This window comes from Lagopus leucura, unplaced genomic scaffold (assembly GCF_019238085.1).
Source record: "Lagopus leucura isolate 7727_CA_CO unplaced genomic scaffold, USGS_WTPT01 Super-Scaffold_73, whole genome shotgun sequence".
Classification (NCBI taxonomy): Eukaryota; Metazoa; Chordata; class Aves; order Galliformes; family Phasianidae; genus Lagopus; species Lagopus leucura.
The window spans coordinates 49,540,507-49,561,461 of NW_024962252.1; the positions used below are offsets into that span (position 1 = coordinate 49,540,507).

General features: G+C 39.5%; 1 protein-coding gene across 1 annotated transcript in view; it reads left to right on the top strand.

Annotated features, from left to right (window-relative positions):
- The window catches only part of ARFGEF3 (ARFGEF family member 3), an 86,374-nt gene that overhangs the window by 46,761 nt on the left and 18,658 nt on the right, over nucleotides 1–20,955 (top strand). Inside the window, exons 11-25 of the mRNA XM_042884831.1 lie at nucleotides 1,116–1,228; nucleotides 1,961–2,871; nucleotides 7,490–7,656; nucleotides 8,554–8,719; nucleotides 10,848–10,955; nucleotides 11,250–11,465; nucleotides 11,716–11,826; nucleotides 12,976–13,126; nucleotides 13,598–13,912; nucleotides 14,940–15,073; nucleotides 16,365–16,510; nucleotides 17,022–17,201; nucleotides 17,874–18,018; nucleotides 19,174–19,296; nucleotides 20,478–20,581. Of these exons, the coding sequence (XP_042740765.1) occupies nucleotides 1,116–1,228; nucleotides 1,961–2,871; nucleotides 7,490–7,656; nucleotides 8,554–8,719; nucleotides 10,848–10,955; nucleotides 11,250–11,465; nucleotides 11,716–11,826; nucleotides 12,976–13,126; nucleotides 13,598–13,912; nucleotides 14,940–15,073; nucleotides 16,365–16,510; nucleotides 17,022–17,201; nucleotides 17,874–18,018; nucleotides 19,174–19,296; nucleotides 20,478–20,581 (3,090 nt within the window). The remainder of the gene's footprint in view (nucleotides 1–1,115; nucleotides 1,229–1,960; nucleotides 2,872–7,489; nucleotides 7,657–8,553; nucleotides 8,720–10,847; nucleotides 10,956–11,249; nucleotides 11,466–11,715; nucleotides 11,827–12,975; nucleotides 13,127–13,597; nucleotides 13,913–14,939; nucleotides 15,074–16,364; nucleotides 16,511–17,021; nucleotides 17,202–17,873; nucleotides 18,019–19,173; nucleotides 19,297–20,477; nucleotides 20,582–20,955) is intronic.

Consider the following 20,955-nt stretch of genomic DNA (forward strand, 5'->3'; position numbering starts at 1 on the left):
ATTGTAATAGATATATTTGTCTCCATAATGCTGCTATGGCAACTCCGTGTTCACGCTTGGAGTGGGTCTTATCACTGAGTCATGACTGCTCTTTTGGATGACATGCAGTGTAGTGATTCTGTTCTCAGCTCCTTTGGCATCTTTCCCCACTCTCTGCTCTTGCTAGAAGACATTCATCCTCACACTGCAGTGTTCCTGACATTAAGGGGAATGTATGCTTTGATTATGTGCCAGATTTTTGAAATATGGTTTCCTTGAGCTATATTAGAGTAGTCAAAAGGAAGCTGCCAGTGTCACAAGTGGCTGTCAAGGCCAGTCCTTTATGGCCTGTCACCCTGTACCTGTGGCAGTGCTTGTGAGACTTCTTCAAACAGCACATTTACATTGGCTGCATTCTTCTTGTATTGTGGACTGCAAAGCAGCATCCATAATTTGTTTGAACAATGGTTTCTTTAGAGAATTTTTGTTAGAGAGGCTGTCTGAAGATCCCTCCTAACACCACACAACCACCCACAGGGTTGCTGTCAGAACGCCCAGTCATTCTGGCGCTTACCTTCCTATAATTTTAAACAATTGCAAGATGACAATCTGCATTTCATTTTTAAGATATTTTAGGAAAATATTAGTTCAATATTTTTACCTTCAGGATCTCTCTGTTACCTCTTTCTGCTCATTAATACACTTTCTCCCTGAATCACTTCACAGAAGGAATCACTTTGTGTGTTTTTGCATGGGTGACTTTTTGTAATGGGTGACTGAAGAGCAAAACTCCCTTCAGTATATAATATAATACAATATACTTGTATATTTAGGCATTTGAGATTGTCTTGGTTGCAGTTCAGTTGAAACATGTTCAGTCAGTAATGTAAAGCACTAGAGAACAACCTGTATGTGATGCATGCTGTATATGTCATTTTTCTATATAAGCATTTCTCCTTTTAAAAAGAGGAAAGATAACTTTCATAAATAAAACTTAAGTGTGCTGTTTTAGTTTGCTGAGAGAATTTGCAGTACAGCTGCTTCAGGTTCTAGCATTTGACCAAACTATGACTCATTTATTGTATTTAAATAACACTTAAATTACCCTCTAATAACTTATGTTTCCTTTCCTTCAGATACTTGGCAGTCCTCGGAGGCTTTGTGATTTGGCAGGGCCCTGCTCTTCTGAGTCAGAATCCAGGAAGAGGTCTATTTCTAAAAGGAAGTCCCATCTGGATCTTCTCAAGCTGTATGCTTTGTTTCCTCCTTTATCCTCTTAAACCTGTGTGCACAAGACACTTAAATAGTTGCACCTTCAGAAGCATACCCTCGTATGAGCAAGTCAGGGTATCTCCCAAGTGAAATAAGCTGTGAAACAATGTGATGGATAAAAGCTTTTACTGATTTTTAGTAAGTCTGGGCATGTTTGTAAAAGTAACCGCCTTGAGGAGTTTACAAAAATACCCATATAAATTGTTTTACACCTGGAAATTCTTAGGTATGGGTTCTAACATTGCAATGAAGTGATTGTGCTTATTTGGAAGTGCATTTCCAAGGTGAAGTCAAAGGAGGTAATCCAGAATTGAAACATTGTCAGATTGAGCAAAAAGCATTCTTCATTCTCATAAAGAGCATTCTTGCTAATTCAGGACACACAACTTAATTTCAGTTGGGGGAGGGGAGCATTGCTTGTTTGTTTCGTTTTTCAGTGTGAGTGCTTGTCTGTAAGGGAAAATGCACTGTGCATGCTGGAAAAAATGCCCAGTAACTATTTCCTTGGTTGGCACTCCCTTTACAGATTGGCTGTGTCCACACGGGAGATGTAATTATTTGTTGTAATTCTAGTTGTCTTTTCCAGAAGTAGTACAACAGGACAATTTCACTTCTGTTTTTCCTAGTTCTGGGAGGGTTAGTGTTGGATGATAATGACAGGCTCGCTATATACGCTGCATCACTTAGATAAATTCTGTTTTAATTGTAGTATCATGGATGGGATGACAGAAGCGTGCATCAAGGGTGGTATTGAAGCATGTTATGCTTCAGTGTCCTGCGTATTCGCCCTGCTTGGAGCACTGGATGAGCTAAGCCATGGCAGGGGTCTTAGTGAGGAACAGGTCCATCTGCTCCTCCGGCGCCTGGAAGAATTGAAGGATGGGACTGAGACAAGCAGGGACTCCATGGAGATCAATGATGCTGACTTCAGGTGGCAGAGGCGCATTCTTTCCTCAGAAAATCCTGCCTGGGAATCAGGAAATGAGAAAAGTCCTGATATTAGCATTAGCGTTACCACAGACACTGGTCAGACTACTTTGGAAGGAGATATGGGACAGACAACTCCAGAGGATAATCTGGAAAGTCAAAAAAACTCACTGCCGTCTCCAGCTGGACATGAAAGCAAAGAGATTCATTATAGAGAACCAGAGTCAGAAACCATTGACCAGCCAGATGTTGTTCAGAGAAGCCACAACATAGTCTATCCAGATATAACTAACTTCTTATCAGTTGATTGCAAGACCCGGTCTTATGGATCCAGGTACAGTGAAAGTAACTTCAGTGTAGATGATCAGGATCTTTCTAGGACTGAGTTTGATTCATGTGATCAGTATTCCATGGCAGCAGAGAAGGATTCTGGCCGGTCAGATGTTTCGGACATAGGCTCTGACAATTGCTCCTTGGCTGATGAGGAGCAGACACCACGAGACTGTCCAGGTACCAGGTCCTTACGTACTGCTGCTCTCTCTCTAAAGTTGCTGAAAAACCAGGAAGCAGACCAGCACAGCGCACAGCTCTTCATCCAATCACTTGAAGCTCTTCTTCCGCGGCTCATAGCTCTACCCAGCATAGAGGAGGTGGATGCAGCACTGCAGAACTTCTCTTCAGCTTTTTGCTCAGGTTTGCAAGCAAATATTTACTGTCCAACCAACATGCACGCTGTAAGATTCTCTTGTAGGAGTTCATCTTCAGAGAATGTGTCCAGAATAAAAAGGTTTGTGCTCTACAAAGCACATTCCTCTGCTACAGCATATTTCCTTTAGAGTGGGGCAAATTGAATATGCAGGTTAATCCACAAGCACTTAACAGACTCTGGATTATGTCCTCAGTCAATAGTAAGATCAACTTTTCCGTAGTGCGATATCTCTTCAAAGGCTTGTGAAGATCTGTTGAGAAAATTTGCATGTGCTGATGTTAAGGAGAGGCTGCCCATTAGCATGAAAACTAGGGATGTGGGGAGAACTGTCACCTGTTTTGAAAGGGATTCAAGTAGCTTAATATGTTACCTCAGTACTATTAATAATGCCAAGCCTTGCAGAGAGCATAATAGAAATCTCACTGCAGTAAGCTATTGAAAAGATAAGAAAAGAGGATCAACTCCTCTTTCTTGCTCTCTTTTTTTATATTGCAATTTATCATGACAGGAAATTGAGAGCTCAAGTTCAGACCAACTGAAAAATAGTTAAAAGATCTTACCTTGTAAGAGGTAGAATGCTTACTCTTCTCTCAGGGTTAGATTTGGGATTTTGACTTGGTCAATCAAACAAACAAACAAAAAAAACTATGTAAAGGCAAGTCTGTCCTGTTGATAGTATAACTAAGATATGCACATATTGTTAGAGAGGTTTCTTTTTCCTGGCAGTAGCAGAGGTGGAAATGTTCATGAAAATATATTTCTCTGTTTCTTAAATTTAATTCACCACAATTGCCTTTTCCATCACTTCTCTCCTAATCATTGCTTCATTCACTTGTGCTCTCGTACACATTACTCATACGGGGTCGGAAGGGATGCCTCTGCTGTCATACATTAGTATTTTAATATAAAGCTGGGTGAATGTGTTAACACCACACAAATAAGCTGATATTGCTGATTTTCTGTTTAAATGCTGCCCAACTAAGCCTGATTCAGGAAGATAGTAATAAGGCATTCGTAACAAAGGAGTTGTCTTTAAAAGGATGTTGATTTTATTCTGAATTGAGATGCTTTAAAGCATTCTTCCTGCCACAAAGAATTAATTTTCCTGTAAAATAATGAAATTGTAGCATAAGTCCACGGTTAGAAAGCTCGTATGTAGATAAGCATACAACATCTTTCTCCTAACCTTTTGTCTATCAGATTCTACCCTGTAGAAGGTTCTGAAGTGTTAGAAGAGGTATACCTAGCCAAATTCCGGATTTTAAAGCTAAATATGACTTTTGTTGTCATTCAGTATGACTAATACAGTGAAAAAGATAGAAGGATAACAGTCCGTTTTTACATTAAGTTTATATTGTCTGGTTTGTACATTTCTCTTAGAAAGATAGCCGGTCTTAGACTGTTGAGTTGAGGAAAAGCCTTCACATTTCTAAGAAAGCTAGCCTCACGATGTGATGGATCTTCGTGATTTCATAAGGCATTCCCCTTACTTTTGTACACAAGGTCTGTGCAGTTCATGTTTCAGTAAGACATCTGGAAAGAGGCTCAATCAGACTGAAACAGTCCTTTAATGTGTACCTCTGATCTTAAACACAAGTCCATCAATATTTCTGAGGTGAGGACGCGTATAGATGAGAGGCATGAGTCTGAAGGCCTATTTAAAATGTGTCCATGGGTGGCAACTCTCTCCCAGAGAGCTTCTGAGGCACCAATTCTGCATCTGAAGGGAGTATTAAATTATTATTTCAGAACTCCTTCATTAGCACCAGAAATTCAAGGCACAAAGTAGGTGATGAAGTTAAAGGAACTGATATGACTCCTTGGATGTATAGCATCTGTTCATGTATAATTCCTCAGGACTACATTAGGAAATTTGAAATAGTAATTTTGTTTCTGAGTCTTAATTTACGTGCTTTGGTTCATTCATTAATTTTTCTTACACAAGGGAGCAGTGAAATATGTTAGTATAGAGCTTTCCTACCAGCTAGATCCTTAAATATCATTGTAACATTGTTTTGTTTTTGTAGGGACTGAAAGAATGAAAGAATGTAGGAATTTGAAGTGTTAACACAGGAATTTAAGCATGGAATCGGCAAAGAAAGCTAGGCAGAATTTAAAGGAAAGTAAGATTTGAAAGTCGGTTAAAAGCTGGTTATAATGTTCCTTCAGAAGGCTCTCCCTTGCTTGTTGCTAGATAGAATAAATGCTAAAAAGATCCTACTGACATTGGAGTGTGATGTCTATCTGAAAAATACTAAATTGTCTAGAAATGGTCAATATTGTCTTGGCTTGAACAAAACGTTTCATTTTATGTAGGCTCTCTTTGACCTTGCCAATTTAAATGACCTGTCTGTTTTAGGGCAATGTACTAAGCTTGCTGTTTGCTATGGCTGGCAGATATTTATAAGTAAAATTCATGATCAACATTATCTTAATTCAGACATCACTATTCTCATGAATTACTGTTTTAAGGAATTCTAATAATTGTGTGCCATGGTGTTAATAATCATAGCAAGCATTTTAGCACCAGATTTTGATGGCACAGCTTTTAGTGGCAAGGTTTTTGTTTTGTTAAGTGTCAGTGCAGGTTGTTTATCTATCAGCCTTTTGAGAGGATGAGCTTCTGTCAAATGTAGTTAGATGTTTTCTGATCTTTTAGAAGGAGTTAGAGGTCAGATTTTTTCCAAACACTCAAATACATGCCCTATTTGTTACTAGCCTCTTTTATGTGCAGCTATACACAAGTGTGCTTTTATAAGCAGTTTAGCCCACATTTTCATTTATGTAACACTTCACATTGAGTCGATATTACTGTAGCTTATTCTAGGTCCAGAAGTGCTTATGTAAGATACCACATATTAAATCAGTATGTACTAACTACATCAAGATCCAGCACTCAGCAAAGTGTGAAGATCCATCTTTAACTTTAGTGATGGAGTCCCTGAAGCTACTTATAGGCCTGCTATTAAGCACAGGGTTGTGATTTTGGGACTAGCTAAAAATTCTTTGTTAACATTCACCATAGGAAGCCTACCACAAACACGTGGAAATCCGTGTTGGTATAATGTGTGGCCAGCCCTGTCACCCCTCTTCCACAAAGGTTGCTCCCTTGAAAGAGTTGTTCATTTTTTAGACCCACCCTGGAACAGTTACTCTCTCTCTAAATCCGCCCTCAAACAGTTATTCACCTTATCCACGCCCCCAAAGTGACGTCAGTGGAAAGTCCGAGAAGGCAGCAGCACAGAACTTTCAAACCCTCACGAGGCAAGAAAAACATTTGCTTTTTTTTCTGTGTGTGGATTTTTTTTTTTAATTATTATTTTTTTAATTTTTTAATGTTGATGATTTGTTGTATTTTGTCTAAGAACAGGCATGAGATTTGTGGTGGGAGGAATATGCTCACAGTCAACCACTTCAGCAGCTAACTAAGCGACGCAGCTGTGCTTCTTCATGTAACAAACCTTGGAAGCTCTCTCTTTCGTTTCATTACAAATGTTCCTCTAGGAGAAAACTTACTCCTTAATTTCCCCTAATCAATGTTATATGAGATGGTTATATGAAATGGTATATGGTTCTCACACTTGATGTGAAAACCGTGAAATATTGTGGTTCATGGTGGGAGGGAGTCAAACATTTCTGGATTTTTTCATGGCTCAGATGATAGCTCAGAGGAATTTGATTAAGTATTGCTCGTACTTGATTTGTTATTTTCTACCAGTAGGCCAGCTAACTCAGAGGAAAATGTATGTGCTTCCCATCCTACCTAGGAAGGAGAGATTACACTCTACAGTCATGCCTAGTGGTACACCTTATATACAGATAGTGTTTTCAGGAGTACTGAGTGCTTACAGATAATGGCTTATGGAACTGGCAAGTACTCAGCTGTCCAAAAAGCAGGTGTTATTGTGAACTAAACAGGGCTTGGAGTTGTAATGAAGTCCTAGCCAGTTTGACTCCAAATATCTGTACACATGACTCTAGGCCATGGAAAGAATGATGCCTTGACAGCCTGATCTAGTGGGTGGCAACCCTGCACATGGCAGGGGGTTTGGAACTGTTTAGGATTTAAGGTCCCTTCCAGCCTAGGCCATTCTTTGATTACAGCCTGACCCTGCAAGGTGCTAAGCACTCCAGTCCCCATCCAGCAACTAATTTAGCTGGAACAACTTTACTGGGATGTTAACTGGTCTGTGTCTCTCATTAGCACCGTTTGTGCCAAGTATGCTCAATTTTCTGTAAGTACACAGGCTGTGCCTCTGCCCCTACCCACCTCACCTTTCGGGTTACCACTGCAGATGTATCCTGCCCTTTGCTTTGTACCTGGCAGAGATCCTAGTGAATACTGGTGCTCCTTATGCACTTCAAATTAAGCATATTTCTTTGCTGGACTGTGACTGGACTTTTTTGTGTGCTGCAGCACTGCATTATGGATGGTCTGTTTTGTTCTCTACTCCCTAGTACATTAAATAGAGCAACTACTGCTGACGATTCATTAACTATTCTAGCAATCTGTTGCTGCTGGAATGCTAGGGTTAGTTTCTGATCTTTTTTTCCAGGCAAAATCTGTGTAAAATGTGAGAGCTCACATGGTGTTTTTGTTAGGTACGATGCACTCACCAGGATTTGAAGGAAACCCAAATTTCAGCTTCCAAACTCTGATGAATGCAGACAGTCTCTACATGGTCTCTCATTATACTCTGCTGCTAAACCTGAAATTGGCCAACTCAGATTACTACAGGAAGAAGCCTCCCCAAGCTCCTGTGTTGCTGGTGAGTTGGTGAATACAGAGAAAATGCTTGAAAAGAGATTGTTTCATTTCCTTTCACATAAAGCAGCCCACATGTAAGTGTCCTTCATGATACTTGCTAAGTGGAGAAATAATAATTGCAAATGAAGCAAACTACTTATAAATTTTGCATGATAAACATCATGCATCTGAATTACGCAGCTTCACTGCAATTCAGGGAGGAATGAATGCTGCCTACCAATTATCATTAAAGAAGCAGTCATTTTGATGGATGCTGCATCTTTGTAACAAATCTTCACTGCCAGTGTGTCATATATTAAGTATTTTTAGTCCCTACTATAAAGGTGTGTGCCTTCATCTTGCAGATACTTCTGAGCATATTAATAAATGTCTTGCTTAATACCAGCTTTGCATTTATACAGATGAAGGCATCAGTTGTCTGAGTGAAAGATAATTAGGTTTTAATACCTAAGTATTACTGAAAATAGTTCAGATGTATTTAATTGAACCCCAGTTTGTCTGTGACAGCTGTTCAATGCAAAAGGGCCTGACTGCTGGACAAGCAGCATTAGGTGCCACAAATTTGTTTTTAATGGAGTTGAGATTCTATCCCCACCCTGTGAAAATGGTAAGAGATCATCTTTTGCCTTTGCTGTATGAGAACTGTCATTATTATTTGTGTCTTGCATGATCTACAATAAGAGAAGGGAAAGCTCTTTATTCATGTATTCTCCAACGAGAATTATGTTCATGTCATTTTCACCATAGAGACACGCTATAATTCTCTGTTAGTTCTTAGTCTTGTATAACTTCATTTCTACTTCTGCATCACCTTATGCTCAGGAATGGATCTAGTGCTAGAAACTCATGCTGTAGAACTTACTGTTGTCTTACTTGTGGCTTTTGTGGTTGCCTGCAGAAAGAGTTCATGAAGCAGGTACAGTCCAGTGGAGTGTTGATGATATTTTCCCAAGCCTGGGTTGAAGAACTGTACCACCAGGTACTAGAAAGGAACATGCTAGGGGAAGCTGGATACTGGGGAAGCCCTGAAGAACACAGCCTTCCACTTATTACTATGCTGACTGGTTAGTACAATGTTATGATGGCAGGAACTAACTTCCAATTGTGTCTAAAACAAGCTACAGTAACACTCTGCTTTGGTCCATTACATACTGTGTAATCAGGCAGTGAGTGGTGTTTCACTAATGTGCACCACTCAGTGGTGGCAAATACCTAAGTGCTTGTTCTGGGTCAGACAGGAAACTTTAAACTCTGGGTCTGAAAACAAATAAATCCACTGAAACTTTGTAGTAGTCTTGAATCTCTGTGGTCAATGTGACCCAAAGCTAAATAGACTGGAATGACTTGTTTGCTCAACTTGTGGGTTATCATCTGTGTGGTGGCAATGTCCCAAAGGCAAAATTATTATCAAGATCCAGATGAACAGAGACTCCTTCTTATTGTCTCCAGAGGAATGCATGCTAATTAAGATAAATGATGAGGATATGGAATTAAAAAATAAAAATGAAAAAAAAAAGGCACTTTTATTTTCTCTGAAAGGTGGCTGCCTTTTGCTTTAGGAGATACTGATAGACTTCAGGAGTTGTAAGGAAGAAATGCACTTCTTTAAATGCTACTGGACCCAGTATCCTACTGGTATTCCTAATAACTTATGTGTAAAATCATGTGAATTTTGGTTACCTTTAAAAAATATATTATGTTTATTTAAATGACTTGTAATCTGGACCCTGTTGTATATAATAAGTATACCTGAATCACACAGCTGCTGGGCTCTCCAGTCAGTTGTAGGCTAGGTCACTCACTGAACATCTCTGAACTTCAGTTTACACAACATGAAGATGTGATATGCAGTTTTCTCTTTCCATAGGATGACTTTAGTAGCACCACTGTGTTGAAATTTTTAAAATCTGTCCGAGGATACATTTAAGTGTATGCATAAAGGAGAGTTCTGCATATTCTGGCCAAATGAATACAGAAGAATGTTTGACAGTATGGTGGGGACGGGAAAGGTTGATTTGTATACTGAACCAGAGCATATTTTAGTTCTCTCAACTTCAGTTACAGCAGGTTTGGTACCTTTTAATGATGGGTGGTAAGTCTGCTATTTTCTTGATGTCATAGCAAAGCCATTTCTGTATGCCTTTGGTACAAACAAATATAAATAGTGGATTCTGGTCTTGGAAGCTTTCCACAGATTTTTCCCCCTTTGGTTCAGATTTGTGCTATGCTAGGGATATGCGAAATGGCAGTAGTGAGAAGCTGAAAACCCAGAGCATCTCTAACAAGTAATGAAAAACAATCCTTAGCTTCATTTGAGAGAAAAAAATATCTTATATGATCTGCTAAAGGCAACAGGGTGCCTATGATACTACAGTGGTGTAAAATACACTGTCTTTCTGAATGTACATACTGTATGATTGCAAAGAAGTAATTAGAACAGTGTATGTATGGAGAACACTGCTTCAGCTGAGCCATTAACTGGTAATCAGAGAGCAATGTTCTGAGAGGTTGTTGCTGACTGTGTTGAGACCAGCGTTTCCTTTAAATATTGTATGATGAGCAGTCAGTTGGGAAGCTGAAACAAACACTTTTGGAAAAATGATAGCTATGTGAAAAAGAGACAGACGGGCTTCTAGGAAGCAAGTCAGGCCAGTGTCCTTAATATTAAACTCTGCATTGCAAATTAGTCTTGTGTTGGAGTAAATGTTGACATTGAACCCATGTAGGTCTAACCCACTAACAATTCCATTTAGAAAATAGGATCCCAGTGTGTCGGGGGGACTGTGAGATATGGGAACACATGGTTACAGGATTTAGCAAGATTTTAAAGGAAATACTCAGAAATGCAGAGATTGTGCATAAGTCTGCAGAAGGTCCAAAACAATAAGAAATACCATGTAATCTTTACCAGAATTTCCGCTGACTGTGTAATTTCAGGGAGCTCTTGGGAGTAAGGGTATTTCCACTCTATAAGAAAAAGCTGGTGATACCAGGCAAAGAATATAAAGTGCCACAACTTATATTTATACCAAGGCTTCACCAGGCTGCCAGAAAAGAGAATCTAAAAAGCATACATGAGAAATCAGGGACACCAAAATCTGCTTGAACATGGATCCAGTAAGAGATACTTTCTTTTTGCCATCTGTTTGTTGAATAGTAAGTAATCTGTTGTTTTCTTTGATATTCTGTCAGACATCGATGGCTTGGGAAGCAGTACGGTTGGTGGCCAGTTGATGGCATCTGCTTCAGCTCAATCTCCTCTTTCCCAGAATCAGAAGACAGATGATTCTGTTGTTGCAGGTATTGAGAATATATTGTAAGCACAAGTGTATCTACCAATGGTGAATTGTTCTATACCGTAAACACACTTGGGTTTAAGAACAGCAGTTTAAGATTTGAAGGAAGTGTATCAGTGTATCCTGCATATGAGCTTCTTTTGCAGCTTTCAGGCTGTATACCTTTATTACCACCATCTGAAGTCCAGCATGCAGGGGACATTTATAACTTCTTTTTTTTTACATTTTTTAACTGTTGATAACAGAGATGCTGTTATGTCATTTTCCAGTAGTGATAGTAATGCATTTCTCACTCCAGGAGTTGCTTTTGCCCGATACCTCTTAATTGGCTGTTGGAAGAACTTGATTGACACTTTGTCCACACCGCTGACTGGTCGCATGGCAGGCAGCTCCAAGGGGCTGGCATTCATCCTGGGAGCAGAAGGAGCCAAAGAGCAGAACCAAAAGGAGAAGGACTCCATATGTTTGAGTCTGGATGGACTGAGGAGGGCAGCCCGCCTGAGCTGTGCCCTAGGTACTGCAGTGTTTTATGTTGCCGTGGCACACTCACAAAATAGGACTATAACTTTCCCTACATGAATTTGGAAGAGAAAGCAGTATTCTTTTCTAGTCTGGGATGATCAAGGAACCTGTAGAACTTCTCATAGAACCCACCTTACCTACAACATAGACATATACATCCATTTACTTGACTCAACCTGTTATTCAGATTGCTTGAGGTTAAGGAGGAAAAGCTAATTAAACATTCTGCTGTTTGTTTACAGGAGTTGCTGCTAACTGTGCATCTGCTCTTGCCCAAATGGCTGCTGCATCCTGTGTCCAAGAAGAGAAAGAGGAAAAAGAAATCCAAGAGCCCAGTGATGCTATAGCTCAAGGTGACAATGTGATTAAATGATCTACCTTATCTCATATTGTTTGCAGAGATGCAGATGGAAGGTACTGTGCTATACACAAAAGAACAACAGAGGGGGATTATTTTTTTATAGGCATAGGGCAAGTAAGTCTAGAGGTTTCAATAAATGTCTTGCTGTGGTAGGTTCTTAACAATATGTCATGTTAATTGTAATTTATATGGAACTGAAATCAGCTAAACAGCAAGTAAGGTTAACTGCTTTTTGTTTTTTTTTTTTTTAATGTGCACTTTCCAAGTTTTGTGACACTTTTACAATGAGAGGGCATCAGAAAAACAGTATTTTGTTGCTGTGTTGTGTGAGAACATAAACTGAACCTGACTTGTCTTGAATCATGTTAAAGGAAGTTAACGATTAAAGAAATTAAATTAAAGAAATTAAAGAAAAGTTATACCAGCTAAAATGTTTTGCACCCCTGTGCAGAAGTTCCTCACACAGTGAAAGTCAATAATGTCTTTTATGGCTGGTTGGAGATCAGGTAACATCTGATTTCTAATGGCAAGAAACCCATAACAAAGTATACATTTGCAACTGATGACCCTACTTGGCACTTTCAGTGTCTTAGTAGCGAAAACAAACCTGAGGTCTGAGGGTAAGCTATCTTTTGAGCGCTCTGCTCGATGTAACTGAATTGAGTTGGCCAGCCTGCATAGAAGCAAAAAAGAGGTAGTAGTAGTGGCCAGAGGCCATTAGCAAATGCTCTTTGTTGGGACTTTTACATGGATATGACGTGTAATCCACAAACCCTTTTTTCTATTGCAAAAGAGATTTTAGTAAAAAATAAATAAATAAAAATCCAGCCAGCACAGAATAGGAACATGTACTATTGCTGGCAGTGCTACATATGTTCTGTGGGCAATAAGATGTGAATTTGAGGCTAGAGGGTGTCAATCTCAGACTGATTTTTCATAAAATCAGTCCACAGGAGTTTTCATTTTAAAACTGCCTTATGTTTATGTGGAAAAAATGAGATTCTGTAGTTTGTTTTTTATCTAAATTCAAACTTGTTTTGTAGCTTTCAGGCTGTATACCTTTATTACCACCATATGGAGAAGCAAACGTTTGTTTAAAAGCTGGAGATGGCAATGTTCTTTTTGTTTTTTTGTGCTGCAGTGAAACAGAAAGTGGAGCAGAAACTGGAGCAGATGGGGAAAGTGCAGGGTGTCTGCCTACACACTGCTCATGTTTTGTGTATGGATGCAGTCCTAGATGTAGGCCTGGAGATGGGAAGCCACAATCAAGACTGCTGGCCTCATGTGTTCAGGTACTTAGCAGCTTTCCCAAAAGAAACGTAATTTTCAATGCCTTGCCATGAAGTACCAGTCTGAGAAAAAAGGACTTTACATACTCTGGGAGTCTTCTTCATAGCCAGTAACAGAGTGAATTAACTGTAATTAAATTGAATTAAATATCTGTAAGAGAAAAATCACTTCTTTCCACATCTGTTTGGAGACTAAATCAATGCTTAGAAACTTCAGTGTTGTCAGAAGACTGTGTCAGATCCTGAAACCTAAATGGCCATTCAAGTTCCTCAGATAGGCTGTTTGCTATATGAGGACATGGGAGGCCAAGGGATGTAAGATGACGCACTATCTGTGATGTGTCTGAGAGTTTTGCTTACAGCATGCTTCTGACTTGAGTAGAGACTCAAGCATTTCTTCAGTGAGTCCTCTGATTTAGGGACACAGGAGCTGTTGTTCTGTGGCTTTAATCCGTCTTTTCCTTCTGTTCTCAGGGTGTGTGAGTACATCAGCACTCTGGAGCACACCCACTTCAGTGATGGCACCTCCCAGCCCTGCCTTACCATCACCCAGTCACAGCAGGCACCTGGAGGCCCACATTCAGACACTGAGCTGGGAGAGACTCCTCAGGAACAGACCCCTGAGCAGGAGACCACCCTCAGCAGTAATCCTGTCATTCAGCCAGTTTCCATCCAGGAGCTTGTCAAGGAGAGCAATAAGGGCAGAGCTTTCGACTTCCGTGGAGGCAGCTTGCTGTGTGGGACCAGTGCTGCCAAGGCTGTTCTCACACTCTCCACACAAGCAGACAGGTAAAAGTGTCACTAGATTCTCTGCTCCTAAAACAAGACCAACATAGACCTTTCTGTGATGCAGTGGGCCCTGATCCTTATGTCTATTGCAGCCACTTGCTTCAGTTGAGTTTTACAGGGGAACTACGTATCACAGCCAGCAGCTCTTAAAAGACTTGGTTTTCTGCACCTTTGCTGTACTTGCCCTGCTTTTTGGAAGCGCTGGGCTGGGTATGTCTGAATCCACCAGTAAATCACATGCATCCTAGGAGTGGTAGTTCTATTGCTTGCATGTAAGTTAATCTATTTTGTTTGCTCATTAAGGCAGACAAAAAAAGAAAAAAAAAAAAAAAAAAAATAGGTGTCGTGCCTTGACAGGAAGGGATGGAAGCAGTTCCTCCTGTCAGAACAAAAGAAAGTTTTTCATGGAAAATAGAATCAGGGAATCATGATTGTGTTAACTTCTGGCTGTACCATGTGAAATTTCTTTGTGATTCTGTGGAAACTTGCCTCCAATCTGTGCAAAATTTTAAGGGTACAGGTTTATCTCTTAAATCTTAAGAGCTCATTGCAGTTGAAAATAATGGCTCTTGTTTATATTCCTACATAGCAATTCAGATATAGCAGCTTTAGATCTAAGACTTAAATTCAATTCTTTGTCATGTTAAGGGGCTTTTCAGATGGAGCAAACTGCTATGATCAGTGAAGCTCTGATGATGTAAGTTGGGAGAGCTGAGCATATTAGTTTTTTGTAATTATTGTTTATGAACTGTTTATGCAATTAAGATCCGCTTAAGGGGCAGTGGTGATTCCTTGAAAAAGTGCTTTTTTGTTATAGTGCTGCATTTGTATCTTGGAAGGGTTCTGTTTGGTCCTACAACACTCTACCACCCTCCAATTGATAATATTTCTGGATCAAGGTCTTCCTGTGTGTGTTGCCAGAGGCAACACACAGCAGTTATGTACATGTAAAGGTTTTCCTCTTGCAAATACATTTAAGTCTCCATATCATGAATTTTTCAGTTGATTTCTATTCTTTTATTCACAGGCTCTTTGAAGATGCTGCTGATAAGTTAAATTTGATGGCACTGGCAGGCTTCCTTTACCAGCTCAAGAAGGCTTCTCAGGCCCAACTTTTCCATTCTGTCACAGATACAGTTGATTACTCCCTAGCAATGCCAGGTAGAAAAAAAAACAAAAAAACACAGACTTCTTTGTCTCACATACAGCTGTATGGCTTGCAAAATTAGCTTTGTACTACCTTTTAGTACTTTGCAACGTTTTCTTAAGGTTTTAATTTTTCCACTTTAATTTCAGGGTATAAAGAAAACAGTATTTATTCTAATAAGATCTTTCTGTAGGAGTACTGCAAAATCTTTAGAAAAGACAAAGAACTTTTTTTAGACAAGGACCACATCTACCCCTGCTGTGAGACGCTTCAAAGGACATTTGCTTAGAAGTGTTCATAAAATGAGTGATAACAAATGAAGCATGCAATTGAGAAATGAAAAATTCAGCAGTGGAAGTTGTCTGCTTACTCTTCCCCAGCAAAGTGAAGCATATACCTTACAGTACAAAACCTGTAGAAAGTTGTCTGTCCTGTAGCAGACATGAAAACCAACTTAATTGGTTTCTCCTTTCCCTGGGGTGTTACCTAGTATTATCTCAGTATAAAAATTAGTCATTCTTTTTTGGTTCCTCCTTGTCTCCAGTCGCTTTTTTTTTTTTTAAGTAAAAAAAGGTATGGCATTATGTGTAGCAGTAAGTCAACAGTAGTAGTAATAATGATATCCACATTAAGGTAGGGCAATTAATTGGATATATACTTTTACGTTGAAAGTGGCATATACATATTTTAAACTAGCATATTCTAATGAGACAATGAAGTATATTTTCGAATATTATAAGAGGAAAGGAAGATAAATTGTTTTCAGTAGGAAGTAAAAGTATTAGTGGCTGTAGAACACATGATCCTTTTCTCAAATTCTATGCTTCTCACCAATTGTGTGGTAGTAAGTACAAAAGACAAAGCAACGCAAAATAATCTGCAGTCTATATTCTTTCCTGTAGATGTCACCAAAGGTCTTCACAACTACTATTTGGCTCTCAGTAGCAATTGTTTACCTCCTTGCTTAACTTGTCTGCTTTTATCCATACTGGATAACTGAATTATAATGAATTATAATGATAACTGAATTATAATGCATTATTTTCCAAGTTGTTATGTCTTAAAAACGTTCCCAAAAAATCTTTCCTCAAAGGAAAATGAGACGTTTTTATTGCATTGTTCATAAAGCTTGGGTCTATCTCCTGTTCTTTTACCTACCCAGGTATAAGCTGTGTTTTACACTGATTTCTTTCTGGCTGAGCATTATAAATTTTGAACCTGATTTACATTTCTCTTTAGACATCCAGAGATGAAGGAGCAGCTTTTTGTTTACGCTTCTGTTTATTTTGTTCTACTCCCTTGTAGGAGAAGTAAAATCCACCCAGGACAGGAGAAGTGCACTTCACTTGTTCCGACTTGGTGATGCCATGCTCAGAATTGTGAGGAGTAAATCCCGCCCACTGCTCCACCTCATGCGCTGCTGGAGCCTGGTGGCACCTCACCTGGTGGAGGTAGGATTGGGGAGAAGGTGGGAATGTGTGCAAGGGATGGCAAAGCTGAAACAGCTGAAGAAGGCATAATGGTCTTCTTGAAATATGTAACAGCCCTTGACATTGTGTCCTATTTGATCTGTTCTCTTCACTTTTAAGTTCCATAAATGGCCAAATATAAGCATGACCAAATGCCACTTTTTATCAAATATGATGTATATACATAAAAACTTTTAAAAGGGAAAAATTGTCACCTGGTAGCAATAAAAGGTAGTACTTGACATGAGATCTGTTCTGTGGGGTTTATTATTTAATTTATTTTTAGCTGTCTGCTCCTTCAATTTTTGTTAAATCTTTAGGCATCTGTGAGACCCCAAGCAGCTCATAGTCTCAATCACCCATTTCCATAGCAGTACTTTCCTATTTTCTTGGCAAATGGGCTCCCTAGTCATGATGAAGCTCTCATTAGGGTTTGGCATCATGAAGTGCTTTTGTGTTTGAGTGAAGTCTTATACTCTTCCTCTCCCTGCAGGCTGCCTGTCACAAGGAGAGGCATGTGTCTCGGAAGGCTGTCTCTTTCATCCATGACATCCTTACCGAAGTGCTGACAGACTGGAATGAACCTTCTCATTTTCATTTTAATGAGTCACTTTTCCGCCCCTTTGAGCGTATCATGCAGCTGGAGCTGTGTGATGAGGATGTGCAAGACCAGGCAAGTCAGCCCTGACTAGGGTCCCTGTATCTGTCCTACCATGCCCATAAGAAGGATGGTCAGCAGAGTGCACTTGATCCACTTGAATATTTCCCAAATGCCCTTCAAATGGTGTCCCTCAATTATCTTCAGGAATTCAGGAGGGCCCTGCCTACCTAAATCAGCATTATGGTAGCATACAGATATCTTTCTGTACTTCAAAAGAGCCTTGACATGTTGCTGTTCAGTGTAGCTTACTATTTTTCTTCTGTAAAGCAGTTGTGAATGATACATGTGTGGCCCTATTCCACAGTCAGGTCTTCCTTCAGGAGCAGACCCAAATGTGATGCTTGAACCTACCAAATTATTGTTGTATTTCCCAAGATTCTAGCACACCAGGCATTATAACAGTACCTTTAGAGAATAATGTTATACAATGCAGAAGCACTGTGTTTTCAGAACTCTGCCCCTGACTACTTACCTGTTTATTGCTTAGACTAGCTCTTTAGTAGAAGTGCATCTGGCTTTAAAGTGATTTAATTAAATTATCTAACAAAAAAAAGTCTAGATTTTGAAATCCAGATAAAAGAGTATATCTAGAAATGTGTTTAAAGCCTTCCTCATTCCTTCTGCAGGTCCAGCTTTGTATCAGTTCTGGTTTTATTCTTTGAGCCTTTCCTACACTGTTTGCAGGTGGTCACCTCCATAGGAGAGCTGGTGGAAATGTGTTCTACCCAGATCCAGTCAGGATGGAGACCCCTGTTCAGTGCCCTGGAAACAGTTCACAGCGGCAATAAGTCAGAGGTTAAAGAGTACCTTGTAGGAGAATACTCTATGGGTAAGGTCTTCAGCACTGACTATTTTGTGTATTCTTCTGTTTCGCAATCTAATTCCTTGATGTCCCAAGAAATAACTCAGTACATTTTAAATGCCTGACCTGAATAGATACTCTGAAACAGTATAGCTCGCAAAGGCACTGTTATACTCTAAGACTGTACTAATGTATCTGATTTATTAGGTTGGGAGTAAAAGCAGAGATAATTTCATTTCTATCCTTTCAGTTCTGGCAGATGAGTATAATAAGAAAAAAATGCTTCAAACCTACTTGAATACTTTTGAGCAAAAAGATAGTGTGTGAGTGCTGAGCATAGTTGAGTTCAAAATGGTAGTGTGTGAGTGCTGAGCATAGTTGAGTTCTTGTCACTGCCCTGCTGTAGTGACTGCATGCAGTCACTGCCTCTCATGTCAACCGCCTTTCTTACCATGTGAAACCTCCTGCTCTTAAACATCAATGTCAGTTGGTGCGATACTCCAGATAGGTACTTGTCCAAGCACTCGATCACAGGGTTTCTAATTACTAGTGCTGTTACAAATCATTTGCTTTACAATTGATCCTACGTCTCTCTCAGACATGATTGCAAGTATGGAAGCTGGGTAGTTAGGACAAATAATTTTAATCTGTCCTTTTGACACATTTACAGGTTAATAAATATTACAAGCCATGCATGAGGGGTATGGTTTGCATCCGAAATTTTGTCTTTCAGATCTGTTATCATCATGGCAAAATGCAAGTTTATGCAGCTTCTGTAGACTGATTAGCTACTTTGTCACTGTATCAGAAGAGTCAGAATAGTTTTCAGTGTGACTGCCGTGTCGTCTTGACAGTTAGGACTAAGGCTCCACTAAACAAAAATGTTACACAACTGCTGATTGCATGTACCTGCTCTTACCATGTGAGCACTGGTAAGCAGATATTTTTTATAGATGTTGTGAAGAAAGGAGTCAGCATTACTTTCAATGTAGGGTTACGCGATTTGCCTTGGGAGCAAAAGAGGAAAAAGCATGTTAGTTTTTACTTCTAAGATGACTGGAGCATTTCTGTCTCTTCCCGGAACAGAATTGATCCTACAGATTCAGCTAAATTGTTTAGAAACTGTTGGAAATTCATCTTTATGGGGGATGGGAAAAAGTCCTCATCTTGTTATTTCCACAGGGAAACGCCAGGCCCCAGTGTTTGATGTCTTTGAAGCATTCCTAAACACTGACAGCATCCAGGTCTTTGCCAATGCCGCCACCAGTTATATTATGTGCCTTATGAAGTTTGTGAAAGGACTGGGTAAATGCTTTTATTTTCCTTATATTTTATTAACTTACGCTATGTCAAACTTGATTCTGCCAAAAATGAGAATCCTGCTTTGTAATACAGAGTACTGTAGGGAAAAGAGAAGCAGTGTCTCAGTTTCTCAAGAATAAAGTCCAAAATGATTGAAAGAGAACTTCAGAAACATTTTGAATGTTATCAAGGGCATGAGTTATAATAGAAGCAAAGATACATCTCTCTCTTTTAAATGTTTTTGTCATTTGATCTTATTTACATCAGGACTCGCGTAAGTTCAGTTTTAAAAAAAATAAAAGAACACAATAATGGAGATATGACCCTGGCACTGTGCAGTGACAGCACAGATTGTTTGTAACAGATGGTATGTCTTATATTTAGAGGTCAAAGCTACATGGCTTCTTTGCACCCTTTCCCACCTCAGCAGTGTTTTGCATATGCAGTGCTGAAAACCTGCTGAACCTTGATTGAGATTATAAGCATTAATTTTTCTGTTGCGTTACTGAGGACAGCAGAGACAAGGTGTGTCAAGTCTCAGTGTAATCTTGGTGTTTCACCAAACTTCAGAGTAGAGGAGAGTGCTGCTGGGTCATTCAACCCACAAGTTCTTTTGCTTGCCTTGATTGTTGCAGTTAAACAGTTTTCATTGAACTGTAAAATTGGTATATTTTTCCCGTATGTAAAATGCAAAATTTCTAGTGAACAGTAAAGGTGAACTTTTTTTTTTTCTTTATACATATGAATACAACTTAGGCCAAAGGATCCACAGGGATAGTAAGGTCTGAAAGTACCTAACTGCAATTATTCCTTTCCTGTTATTTCACCATTTATATCAATGGGGGACAGAATTCAGCTCATGATGACGGACTGGAATCGTAATTATTATTACAAAAGAGAAATAAACTTGCTCGTCCAGTACAGCAAGGAGAACTTGCATCCCTTCTGTAGAAATGTTGTCATATTTCTTCTAGGTTTCTTAGTTTCATGAGATAAGTTTGTCCCATTTGTGGTTACACATCAAAAAGCAAGATATGAGAATCATTCAGTTGTCATCTAATAAGATCAGACAAAGGATGATTTCTGCATTCTATTCAGACAGTGGAATTTAACTGCATGAAAAACAAAGCTAATCCTGTTTGTTTCTCTTCTGTCCCTCCCACTGCTGCCTTTCCCATCCCCAGGGGAAGTAGATTGTAAGGAGATGGGTGACTGTGTGCCAGGATCAGGATCAGCATCTACAGACTTGTGCCTTCCCGCGCTTGATTACCTCAGGAGATGTTCTCAGGTATAGTGAACAATCTTGCACAGGTACTAACATGGCCTAGGAGACAGTCCTGTCCTCGAGGCTTTGCATCACTGGTTAGGTACAATGCATGAATACAATAGAATTTGCTACAGAGCTGTTGGTAAGAGGCTGCACTGCCAGATAGAGACTGGCAATCTGAAGGATCCTCGTGTTCTGAGCCAGCTAACAGCAGGAAAACTGAGAAGGTAACAGCAGTCAGAGCTGAAGGGCATGTGGGGAAAAAAACATTCAAAACCTAACAGTAGCACATCCAGAGTGACATAAATTCTTATTTGCACAGTTACTATAAAACAGAGCTAACAGTAGTGACGTTTCTCTTGTGTATTTTTTCTCTCTCTTTTTTTTTTTTTTTT